This window comes from Dipteris shenzhenensis, chromosome 17 (assembly GCF_047967505.1).
Source record: "Dipteris shenzhenensis isolate YYH24624 ecotype China chromosome 17, Dip_SZ_1.0, whole genome shotgun sequence".
Classification (NCBI taxonomy): domain Eukaryota; kingdom Viridiplantae; phylum Streptophyta; class Polypodiopsida; order Gleicheniales; family Dipteridaceae; genus Dipteris; species Dipteris shenzhenensis.
In genome coordinates this window covers 3,286,523-3,299,521 of record NC_141612.1, presented here as the reverse complement: position 1 = coordinate 3,299,521, position 12,999 = coordinate 3,286,523, and the positions used below count along the sequence as shown (strand labels likewise).

Here is a 12,999-nt window from a genome sequence, read left to right as displayed (position 1 = left end):
GAAGGAGACACAAAAAGACTAATATTCGAAGAGTGGAAAATAAAATTGCTGTAGATGGAGAAGTTTTGTAAGTTTTGTTTGCACATCCTTGTGAAGGACACAAACCTTATCTCTAACCTAGGCACTATACTTCGCTTTGGATATTTCTTGACCTACGTCGCTTGATTTTACAAAAAAGCTTAATGGTAAACAATTGAATCCAAATGCAACCGATGTGAAAAAATGCATAGATAAAAAGGAACAAGATCTAATGACATACCCTCACTGGCCCTAACATGCCATTGAAGAGCCCCAGAAGGAACCTCGACACCAGTGCCAACCAGAAGTTTGTGCTGAATCCAAACAGTGTATTGAACACAACTCTGAAATGGAAAAAGAAAGACTGTTGCAAATCATGAATGACTTAATAAATTATGCAGCTTGAACTGAGGAATGAAAGCCATGAAAACAAACATAAGACGTGTATTACATCAGGTCTCTTTTTTTCCCTCGTGCAAATAAGTGAAAGATATAACCAGAACAATGCCTTTTCAAATATATTTACATCATCAAATTTCAAATCAGAATTGAACTTATAAGACAAAGACATTTAGGACCCTTGTTTTTAATGAATCAGGTGTTAGCAACAGAAGCTTCCTTTCTTTTTAAACAGCAAAGAAGAGGATGGAAAGCTTCAACATTTACATTGAAGCGGTACCAATAATGAGGACAGGTTTACGTCCATATCTATCAGCCACCAGACCCCAAGGGGTTGAGGTGAAGAAGCGTCCAAGCATAAGAGCTGATCCTGCATCCATTAGCGATCCATTTAAATAATTGCAATCTACAGCCCAAAATGAAGGCCATATCAACAGGTCCTAGGAAAATAAACCTTCATTAAGCTGAAATTTTTTTAGAAATTCCTCGAAAGATGAAGGGGAAAAGCGAGACGACAATGACAGAGAGAGAGAGAGAGATGTATTAACATCTTCGAATGGCCTCATGGGCCTATGAGACAGTACAATATCAAAGTGACACATGCTCATACAAGCCACAAAGGACTGAGGCAAAGGGCTCACTAAGACCCTTTGCTGAGCACTATACTAGCCTAAAATCAGAGATACAAAAACATGTTAACTACAGGTCCAAAACTAGTGACTAATAGCTAGACTCGGTCTCAGAGTAGTAGTCAGAAGACATATCCAGGTGCCATGGTGACTCTCCTGTGAGCTGCAAAAATGTCTCTTATCTGATGTTTGTATGGTCGTCTCACGCTGTAGTGGTCTCTGAGCCCATAAATCATCAGGGGTCTCAAGTGGACTTGTATGGCAATCATATCATCTCTCTCTTTGATTCTTTGGTCTGCCCAACGGGCATGTATGGCAATACATGCTGGGCTGGATCTAGTAAAGGTGGACTAGGCTCAAGTAGGAAGGCTCCAAGATCTCTTATTGGCATGGATGACCCACAATAAGCCATCAATTCCACAACAGAGCAGTTTGGCTGAGTTCTGGGTCCCCCCACTCCAACTTGACGCAACATTCCAAGTGATCACATACCTCCACCGAGTCAAGTATTTGGTTCCTCAATCTCAAGCCAACACAAGTTACCATGGTTGGCCCTGTCCACATCCATTATATTAGGAGCTAAGGGTGATCAGAGGTGTTGGTATGCATGTACATACAGATGGCTTGCAAGCTTGGGATGCCACATGGCAAGATTGCCCCCTTTCCGTATAGCCTTGAGGCCCCCTCTATTCCGCTCAGCTATCACGAAGCTAACCACATCATTCGGGACAATCTCATACAGCTACACACATACAGGTGTTGTGAAGCTCACTTATACAAAGATCACTACCTACCGATATTAGAGGAGGGCTTCATTCCTGCTAGGCTACACACAGATCCACCTCCCCCCACTCTTTGAGGATTTCGATCGAGCAATTCTGTTGTTCCTCACATCGATTATGCATTGAGACTGGACGGCCTGAGGGCATATAGGGCCGCATATGCACTCTAAGTGATCTATAGGAGATTGAGTAAAAGAAGCACTTTACTTTTAGATGCCCTGTGTACTATGAGATCCGAGGTGTCACCACAGTCTTTTCAAAGATGGATTAGGATCCCTCTCCAACCCCCTAGTTCACTCAAATCAGAGACATTTGGCGATCTTCATTCATGAGACTATACGACACAGGGACTAGCTGCTCAGGCCACATAGACAAGATCAGCGGGCTCAACCAAACTCCACCCAAAGTGTGATCAACACCAAAGCAAGATCACCAAATTTTCCAAGTCGGATAACACAGATCAGCAGAACCAAGGACAACATCACAAACTTGCTAGCGTATTGGTGTGTGCACAAATGAGGCTTGGGGATCTTCCCTCCATGTTCGCCAAGCTAGGGACACAACTAACGCGGGTGACAAAGGCACTTGTCCAACGGAGAGCCACGTCTAGGAGACCACAGAAGACCATGCAGACTAACCCACGCCAACGCTCTATCACGGGTTTCATGCCACCATAGCACAAGCCTCTCTCTGCCGAGACCCTCTTATCCATTCTCAACAGCCCGATGGACTTGGTTTCTCAAACAGGATATAAAGGACCGCCATAGTGATACCACACTGCAGATTTTTCCATCCTCTCCATGGGCTCAGATACTTAGTCTTAGTGTTTGTGTTTGTGTTTCTCTTGGGTGCCGATGCCTACTAAGTGGCTCCACCCATTCAGCTCATTGTATCTGGCCTAACTCCGAGCTTCTTTAGGTGCTTCTGGGACCATATCTCTACCCCCCTTAGGTTAGCGTGCCAGGAGATTTTCGACTCCAGATCCCTTTCCCATTCTTTGAGCAAAGGATGGATATGTCTGATTCCGAAGGGGGGACTAGGTCAGATATTCGTCAGTGGAGCCTGATCACCCTTCTTGACACGGCTTACAAGATGTTGGCCAAGGTCTTGAGCCTGCGTTGTGATACCCCACTTACTAGACATCATCCATGAGACTCAAACAGGCTTTGTCCAAGCATCTGGATAATATCTTCATTGTTTAGAAGGCAGTGGACTGCCCAGAAAGTCGCAGCCTCTCCCCATCCTTCATCTGGATTTCGAGAAGGCATATGACAAAGTGGAGTGGTTTTTTTTTTTTCAAGGTACCATGCAGAGACTTGGCTTCTCAACGAAATGGATCAAAGGGGTTTTAGCTCTTTATGCGGGCAGCTCCAACGAGGTGATTATTGAGGGGCACACAGGAGAGGCCTTTCCTCTTTCCCACTAAGTGAGACAGGCCTGTCCTCTGGCAACCTACCTGTTCCTTTTTTGTAGCGGTGGCCCTAGGTTACTTTTTGCACTCTTAGGCACTTGGCCTTACGGGGATGAGGCTTCCGATCCGGCAAGAGGAGGAGCTCCTAGACTCACAGTTTGCAAATGATACAGCTCTTTATGTGAAAGGCTTAGCATCCAATCTAAAGAGGGTCAGAGGAGCCCTGTCCATTTATTGGAAGGCTTCCGGAGCTCGCATAAATTGGACCAATTCTGTTGGTTTCTTCACACGTCCCGAGGAGATCTAGGAGGTTCGGGACTGGGAAGCTGATTTTGGCTTTCGATGGATCTTGAGAGGGGAGACGACGAGGTACTTGGGTTGCCAAGTTGGCGTTGACATTTCGACAGAGTACCAGTTCAGCCCAGTCCTAGGGCGTAAGCTCTTGTATTGGAGCTCCGCCAAACTCTCACTTCTAGGTAGAGCATTGGTGGTTAAGAAGGTCCTTCTTGCCACGGCCTAGTGTATTGCCTCCTGTTATGGATTTTGTTATTGTCCTGAGTGCCAATGCCCATTCAGTGGCTCCACCCATAAATTCCATTGTATCAATTTCTTTCATTCTCATAGACCGTTTTTGATATTCTGAAGACCAGGTTTCACGATGATCCATGCAATTACGGCACGACCCACACGAGGACGGGTGCTCTAGCCTGACTAGAGAGGCGATGCTTCGAGGCACACTTCCAGGACCCCCCGACGAAGGGCTGGCTCTTTGAAACGCTGGTGAGACTGACTACCAGATATTTCAGCGATGGAGTGGAAGAGATTTGAGACACTACAGGGGGCCATGGGATCCATGATGATTCGGAGTAAACCCTCAGTCCCTAATCATATTATACAAGCAGAGTTTGCCATGACCCTCCTCCAAGTTGATGCCATCCTCAGACGGTGACGTTCCTCCACAAAGTTTGATCCTTACCTGAGTGGAGACTACCGAAGTTAGCATTAGAGTCCTCCAAGCGACTAGCAGAGTATCATGTTGATACGGCATGGTATGCACGGATATCCACATGGTTTGGTAGTTACGGCATTCAGATGGACAGACTTCCCCCCTTTTAGTACAGTCTCAACGCACAACCCAAGATGATCCCACGAGATGAGATCAACCGTATCATACGGTTGGACCTCCTCCAGCTTCATACATCTAGGGCTTGGGGGGAAGAGGAGCTCTCCACCAAGATCCAGTTCTACCATGATCACTTCCTGAGGATCTTAGAGCACGGTCTTGTCATCAGACCTCAATATCTTGAGGATAGGAGAGTTTCACATGCACTGTGGATCGCCATTGGTCAGTTACGAGTCTCATCACATCAGCTGTGGATTGAGGCAAGGAGAGCGGCAGGCATACCCAGAGAGCAGAGGACTTGCACACTATGCCAGATGGGGGAGATCGCGACGGAGAAGCATTTTCTATGTGTCTGCCCAGTCTACTATGAGATCCGAGGACGATATCACTGCCTCCTTCAGAAGGGACATGGCTTTGGCCCACTCACACGGCTGATACATTTTCACGATCAGGTCTGTGTTGGGCTCTACCTGCTTGAGATGCGCTGACAAAGAGACACAGTGATGCGACACGCTAGAGAGCAGCATGGACTGATGCCACAAGTCACAATCGACAAATCACAGACTTTTGTTACAGACTTTTATGCATCTGAGTCAGCTGCTAGTGTAGCCGAGGGAGAGGAGCTCGATGAGATGAGAACATCATGGATCAGTGGTAGGAGTGTCTACCACAATGTGGCCAGATGAGGGACACACACTCCACGTGCAACACGGAGAGAGCCCAGAGTACGCATGATCGAGGTCCGGTCTATCTCATCCCTTCTCAAAGGCGACCGCCAGAGAGGAGGCATCACCCTTGACGTAGCCCACGAGATCTAGAGATGGAGGAGACCACGCCCTCCCCCACATCACGAGACAGCTTGACAGACACAGATACGAGAGCTTCTCACATCTCATCAGAGTTCCACCACGTTACCTGGATATGTGGAACCTGAGCATGTACTAGGAGTGCTAGCCCTGAGCGCCTAACACGCTTCTGTTACTTTGCTACTCTAGTATTTTGTTCACTAGCTGAGCATGTTAGCGTTTTAGCTTTTGCTTTCAGTTCTTAGCAAGGGTCTTAGTGAACCCTTTGCTTCAGCCCTCAATGGCTTGTATGAGGTACTTCTTGGATTCACACTTTGTCTCATAGGCCCGCGAGGCCTCTTTAAGACGTTAATCTCTCTCTCTCTCTCTCTCTCTCTCTCTCTCTCTCTCCACTACCTCTCCGGCAGCATTGGGATCTTTTGTCACTCGTCTTTTTACCTGTCGTCAGGAACTCATAGACTCCTGACCCCTCTCCTTGAGGAGACTCTTTTTACATTGTATCGAGACGGGTCCCATGGGTCATTTTTGGCCCCCCGAGGACGCTAATAAATTCTACTTCTACTTCTACTTCTCTCTCTCTCTCTCTCTCTCTCTCTCTCTCTCTCTTCGCACTTCGCACCCGATCACACCAGCTGCAAATAGAAACAGGGGGATGGAAAAAGATGCCAAGGGAGAGTAGAATATGCCAACTATGTGATCAAGGTATGGTTGAAACAGAAGAACACATGGTAATGATATGCCCTCACTATGCACACATTAGGGAAGAGTTCAATCACCTCCTTGAGGGACATAACAAACTGGCTGATTTGCTGCATAAAGGGTCACCTTCAGCTTTAGGAACATTTGTGTATAAGCTCTTCAAGCATAGGAATCCACCTGAATCCTAGAAGGTGGTTTCTCTTTCCACCCTCCCATCTTCGGGAGGAGCTTTCATGTACTTGTGATATTGTATTGCTCAGGTCCCATAGGCCGGTTTTGGTCTTCAGAGGACGATAATATATTCTTCTTCTTCTTCTTCTTCTCTCTCTCTCTCATTTTCACTGTCACACCCAGATGTATTTGACTATGTATGATCAGACTTAGGACTCAGCATGGGTGATGATGCTCGTTTAGTAGCTCCACCCTTACTGTGGTTTGTATCAGGTTTTCTTTCAGTCTCATAGACCCATCGGTCTTCCGAAAACTCTAATAAAATCTCTCTCTCTCTCTCTCTCTCTCTCCCCCCCCCCCCCCGCCATGCTGCTCCCTCTCTCCCTGCCTTGATGCTGCTCCTCCTCGCCACGCTCTACCTCGCCATGCTGTGCTCCCCCATGCCACACTGCTCCGGTTCCCCGCCATGCTCCCGCACCCCTCCACGCTAGCCTCACCTAGCTCCACCCTGCCCACTCACGTGTCCTCCCCGCGCTGCTGCTTGCTCAGCCCCCCGTGCTGCCGTCTGCTCATCTCCCGCTCCCCGCCATGCTCCCGCACCCCTCCACGCTAGCTTCGCCTAGCTCCACCCTGCCCACTCACGCCTCCTCCTCGCGCTGCTGCTTGCTCACCCCCCCGTGCTGCTGTCTGCTCATCTCCCGCTCCCCGCCACGCTTGCTGCGCCACGTCTGTTGCCTGCTGCATCCCCCCTCTGCTGCTTGTTGGCTGTTGGCGCGGGAGCTATCTAAGTTGTGCCTTGCCCACCCAAAGCGTCACAAGAGCCATCCGCCAGCACAGGAGCCCTCCAAGCTATCGCGGGACCCCTCTCCTTTGACACAGAACTCAGGCGCCTGCTGCCGGGGTGCCAGGGGCACTTGTGTGAGCCCTGAGGCTTCATAGCAGCCCCACAGGCTGTTCAGCTGCGCCATAAGGGGTTCCGAGGCCCATAGCAGCTGTTCGCTGCTTGTGAAGCAGCCTTGGGCTGCAAGACACCAAGGCTGAGCTTGGTGGCCAGCCCCCTCTAGACCTCAAGGCCCGTTTACCACCTCCTCAGCCCTCGCAATCTACACCAGGTTAGAAGACTATCAGACAACTTTTTAAAAAAAAGGATCAAGAAAGGCTGCCATTATGGGGACGAAAGAGAGCTCACCCGACCAGAAAATAAGGGGTGAGAAGGACCGGAAGTATAGCCTCATATGGACGAAGGGGGAGAAAATAGAAGACCCGAGTGCCAAGGCTTGCATATCAACACTCAAGGAAACATGTAAGATGCAAGACACAGAGATTAAATGCCTACGCAAGAAGCCTCAGAGAGACTAGAGAAGATGAGCTCTCAAACCTCTGAGCCCAAATGCAAGATGAAATGAAGAAATGGCAAGAGGAGGTCCAAACCAAATAGACATGTGAAAAAGGTAAAATGATGCAGGACATGACTCGTGATCTAGATGAAAAAACCAGTAATTTGACCTCTAAAATTGAGACATTGGGAGCCCATTTTGCTGCCCTTCAAGATGAGAATGACAAACTGAAGGCAAGTGCACATTGGGAGGAAGGGGAGTTTCAACCACCTTTAAATGAGGAGCTGAACACCATTAAAGAACAAATGCAACAGCTCAAAAATGCAAAGGGGACGTCAGAGGAAGGGTGCAAGATCATTGATATGCTGAAAATCAGAGAATGAACAGCTCAAAAAGGAAATGGCAGCTTTGCAAACAACGGTACAAGGGAAACATTCTGAGTTCACACAACAAATCACAAAGGGGAAAGCAAATATGCTTGCATGGAAAGATGTTCTAAAGAAAGACACAACACCAAATAAAAGGGAGCTCATTTCTGAAACAATTGAGGAAGAAAAACGACGGGGCAGCAAGATTTTGAATGTGCTGGTCAGAGGCCTAACAGTAGGTGATAGCCCCATGTCAGATGCCAAAATCCTCTTTGACAAGATGGGAGTAAACCTCACTTGTGAATCAGCTTGGAGAGTGGGTGAAGCAGATGCACCGACGAGGCCTTTGGTTGTAAAGTTACGAACAGCCACAGATAGATCCACCCTGATGAGTACACGGGCAGCACTGAAGGGGACCAAGATCTTTCTAAATGAAGATCTCACACTCCTACAGCAAGAGCACAGAAGGGAAGGAATGGTAGGGGTGATGGCTGCAAGACAAGAGGGGAAATGGGCAGTTTATAGAGATGGTAGGGTGATCATTCGAGAGAGGGCAGAAAAAGAAGCACGAGATGCAGGAGAAGGGGACAGCACATGACGGTGTCTGAACAATGGGGCAAGTATGCAAAACAAATTGAGGATGGCAGTGTGGAATTGTAATGGCACTCTATGGTCCGATCAAGAGGGGTTCTTGGAGACATACCATAACAGATATGTGATCTTCTACACCAAAACACATGAGTGCCCAAAGAGAGGGCTACCCACAATGACAGGATACACATGGGAGTCTGCCCATAGGAGGGAGCTAAGGAGGGACAGTGGGGTACGAGGATCTGGAGGTGTGGCTGTTCTCTTCAGATCACATCTGAAGCCAATCCTCTCTATGATACGAAGGGAGGAGAATGCACGGCACATGTGGATTCGATTCAGTTACCAAACACACAGCCGACCTTAATTGCAGTATGTTACTTTCCCCCAGACACATCATCTTATGCACGAGAGGTCACCACTCACGAGCACATATGAGACTATTCATGATGATATCACAGAGTTCTCCAGACACGGGGACACTCCTCCTTGGTGACTTCAATGCACGTACTGGGAGCAAACAGGTGGGCCTGTTAGATTTTGATGAAAATTCCCTCCTAGTACCCGAGATGGATGCAGTAGAGCTGGGGCTCGGGAGGCAGTCAGCAGATGCAGATGCACCAGTGACAGCATATGGGAGACATTTACTCGAGCTGGCGGCTATACATGACTTCATCATTAAAAGCGGTCTCCAAAGATGGCCATCATCTGGCGGACTCACATGTTTCCCACAGGGAGGAGTACGGTAGACTACCTCCTCGGTCCACTAGCACTGGCCCCATGGATATATGATTTTATTGTGCCACTTCCTCTACTCGAAGTCGACCACTCATATCTTACCTTCTGTATATCAGTCACCACGCCAGCCCCATGAGGAGGGCACCCCCACCACCCACTCGTGTTCAAATCTATTTTGACCGTGCTCTTGACCTAGTGTACGTGAGCCACCTAGCTTCTGAGATTCCAGTACTACTTGGCGATGGGATGGACCTCGCACATGCATCAAACATTCTTATATCGGTGATACAGGATGTTGCCACCAGATCCTTTCCCACAACACAATCTGCACGTGTTCCAGATGAGAAGATGCCCCAAAATCCCTGGTTTGATGATGAGTGCAGAGAGATGAGAGCCCACTTTACACGTGAGCGAGCACTGGGACATTTGACTTCACCAGTGGCACAACGGATCTCATGCCGAGTGACACGCTTTCCTCATGCATAGGATGGATGAGGTGATCAATTCCTCATTCACAGGATGGATGAGGTGATCAATTCCTTTCGCAGAGGAGATCCTACTACGGGATGGGGGCTCTTGTCAGAAGAGAAGTCACCCATTCCCATCACAGATCCCACAGTCTAGCACACATATGCTTGCTCTCTATCTCTATATGATGTCCCAGGTCACAGGCACCACCTGATATGTCCTCTATGCCTAGACCCACCACATGTCATTTGTTTACTTTGCAGAATGTGCGAGCTGCCCTTCTCCGACTTCATAACCAACGATCACCAGATCATGAGGGACTATGCACTGAGCATTTTGCGCATGGGCAAGAGATACTGACCCTGATCTTAGCAGAGCTGTTCAACCATGCCGTATGCCATGGCTTCCCACCTACCTGGAGCACCACCACCATAGTACCGATACACAAGGTAGGTGATCCCATGGACACTGGGAACTACCGCACTCTTATGATTGGCCACACTTTGGCTAAGATATATGGGTTGGTACTAGAGAGGGAGATCAACAGCCACACAGAGGGTCACGAGCAGTGAGCACTTGGGCAGGTAAGATTTTAGAGACAGCACTCCATCCTCGATCACATTTTCACCCTGAGGGCTATTATTGAGGAGGCAAAGTCAATTCATCAGAAAGTCTACACCTGCTTCGTAGACTTCCGTAAGGCATTTAATACGGTCCCACGCTCTTGCCTGATCAAGAGGTTATAGGAGCTACAGCTCTTAGATATCATGATTTGGGAGTCATGAGTCTATATGAGTCTGTCAGAGGGAGGATACGCGCCCCAGGAGGCCTATCAAATTGGATTGAGAGCACCATCGGAGTAAAGCAAGGCTGCCTCCTACCACCGACTCTTTTTGGGCTCTATATCGACCAGATCACTTCTTTTGTCGATCAACTAGGCGGAGAGGGTTCACTCCTGGCTGACCTGATGGTGTAGATATTGATGTACCCCGATGACATAGTCCTCATATCATCCTCAGCAGAGGGACTGCACAAACATCTAGTGGCTCTGGAGATGTTTTGCAGGGAGAGAGACTTGACAGTTAACCTTGGAAAGACCAAGGATATGATCTTCAACCCCTCGCGAGCAGTAGTGTCCTGTCACCATAGTTTCACATACCGTGGCAAGCCTGTGGAGATAGTGCAATCTTACACATATTTGGGGATAGTATTCACTGGACCAGGTTTCACAATGATCCATGCGGGTACAGCACGACTCACATGAGGATGGGATGCTCTAGCCTAACTAGAGAGGCGATGCTTCCAGGCACACTTCCGGGACCCCCCGACGAAGGGTTGGCTCTTTGACACGCTGGTGAGACCGACTGCCATGTATGCAACACCTTTTTGGGGGAGTGATATTTCAGCGACTGAGTGGAAGAGATTTGAGAGACTACAGGTGACCATGGGATCCAAGACGATTCGGAGTAAACCCTCAATCCCCCATCAGATCATACAAGCAGAGTTCGCCATGACCCCTCTCCAAGGGAGTGATATTTCAGCGACTGAGTGGAAGAGATTTGAGATACTACAAGTGACCATGGGATCCAGGATGATTCGGAGTAAACCCTCAGTCCCCCATCAGATTATACACGCAGAGTTCGCCATGACCCCTCTCCAAGTTGATGCCATCTTTCAGACAGTGATATTCCTCCACAAAGTTTGGGCCTTACCCCAGTGGAGACTACCGAGGCAAGGCATTCGGATGGACAGACTTCCCCCCTTTCAGTACAGTCTAAACGCACCACCCAAGATGATCCCACGAGATGAGATCAACCGTATCATACGGTTGGGCCTCCTCCAGTTTCATACATCTAGGGCTTGGAGGGGAGAGGAGTTCTCCACCAAGATCCGGTTCTACCATGATCACTTCCTCAGGACAGGAGAGTTTCACATGCACTGAGGATCACTATTGGTCAGTTACGAGTCTCATTGCATCAGCTGCGGATTGAGGCAGGGAGAGTTGCAGGCAAACCCAGAGAGCAAAGGACTTGCACACTATGCCGGATGGAGGAGATCGAGACGGAGGAGCATTTTCTATGTGTCTACCCAGTCTACTATGAGATCCGAGGACAATATCACTACCTCTTTCAGGAGGGACATGGCTTTGGTCCACTCTCACGGCTCATACATTTTCACGATCATGTTGTGTTGGGCTCTACTTACTTAAGATGCGTTGACGGAGAGACACACTGATGCGACAGGCCAGAGAGCAGCATGGATTGATGCCACAGGTCACCATCGACAGATCACAAACTTTTGTTATAGACTTCTATGCATCTGAGTCAGCTGCCGATGTGGCTGAGGGAGAGGAGCTTAATGAGATGAGAGCATCATGGATCAGCAGTAGGAGTGCCCACCACGATGCGGCCAGACGAGGGACACACATTCCACGTGCGACACAGAGAGAGACCAGAGCACACACAATCGGGGTTCAATCTATTTCAGCCGTTCTCAGAGGCGACCGCCAGAGACGAGGCATCACCCTTGACGTAGCCCACCGGATCCAAAGATCGAGGAGACCACGTCCTCCCCCACGTCGCGAGACAGCTCGTCAGACACAAATACGAGAGCTTCTCACATCTCATCAGTGTGCCACCAGGTTACCTGGATATGTGGAACCTAAACATGTACTAGGAGTGCTAGCCCTGAGCTCCTGACACTCTTTTGTTACTTTGCTACTCTAGTATTTTGTTCACTAGTTTAGCATTTTAGCACTTTAGCTTTAGCTTTCAGTTTTCAGTTTTCAGCAAGGGTCTTAGCTAACCCTTTGCTTCAGCCCTTAGTGGCTTATATGAGGTACCTTTTGGATTTGCACTTTGTCTCATAGGCCCGCGAGGCCTCTTGCAGACGTTAATACATCTCTCTCTCTCTCTCTCTCTCTCTCTCTCTCTCTCTCACACACGCACACACAACACACACACGCACACATAGAAAAAGGTCATCATGAGCAGCGACATAGGTTTCAAGCAAGGATGTCCTCTATCACCAACTATCTTTATGATGAACTGGAAGATTGGATGACAAAAAACAACAGCAGAGGAGTCCAGGTGGTTGGTTATGCGTTACTATTACTAATCTATGCGGATGATGTGGTTTTCTTCACTAAAGACAAAAGTGATATGCAAGTACACTTGGATGCTTTGAGTAATTTCTGCCAAATCTTAAAAATGCAGGTCAACATATCTAAAACCAATGTCATGGTGATTGGGTCCTGAAACAAATAGATGAAATTCACACTCGAAGGAGAGAGTAATGGGAAATCAACCCGATGAACAGCTATACAATGCAAAAATATCTTGGGGAAGGCATTTCAATATTTAAAAGGCATTTGATCTGCAAACTAAGGACCAGCTCACATGAGCTAGAAGTTGAGAGAGGCAGATGGACAAGGCCTAGAATTCCAAGAGAGGAAAATATGTC

At 48.2% G+C, this 12,999-nt stretch overlaps 1 protein-coding gene across 1 annotated transcript in view; it reads right to left on the bottom strand.

The window, feature by feature from the left end:
• LOC147891533 (protein ZINC INDUCED FACILITATOR-LIKE 1-like) overlaps positions 1–12,999 on the bottom strand; it is a 227,507-nt gene that overhangs the window by 145,049 nt on the left and 69,459 nt on the right. The window contains exons 4-5 of the mRNA XM_087387922.1: positions 685–787; positions 260–362 (exon numbers count right to left, since the gene is read on the bottom strand). Coding sequence (XP_087244048.1) covers positions 260–362; positions 685–787 — 206 coding nt within the window. The remainder of the gene's footprint in view (positions 1–259; positions 363–684; positions 788–12,999) is intronic.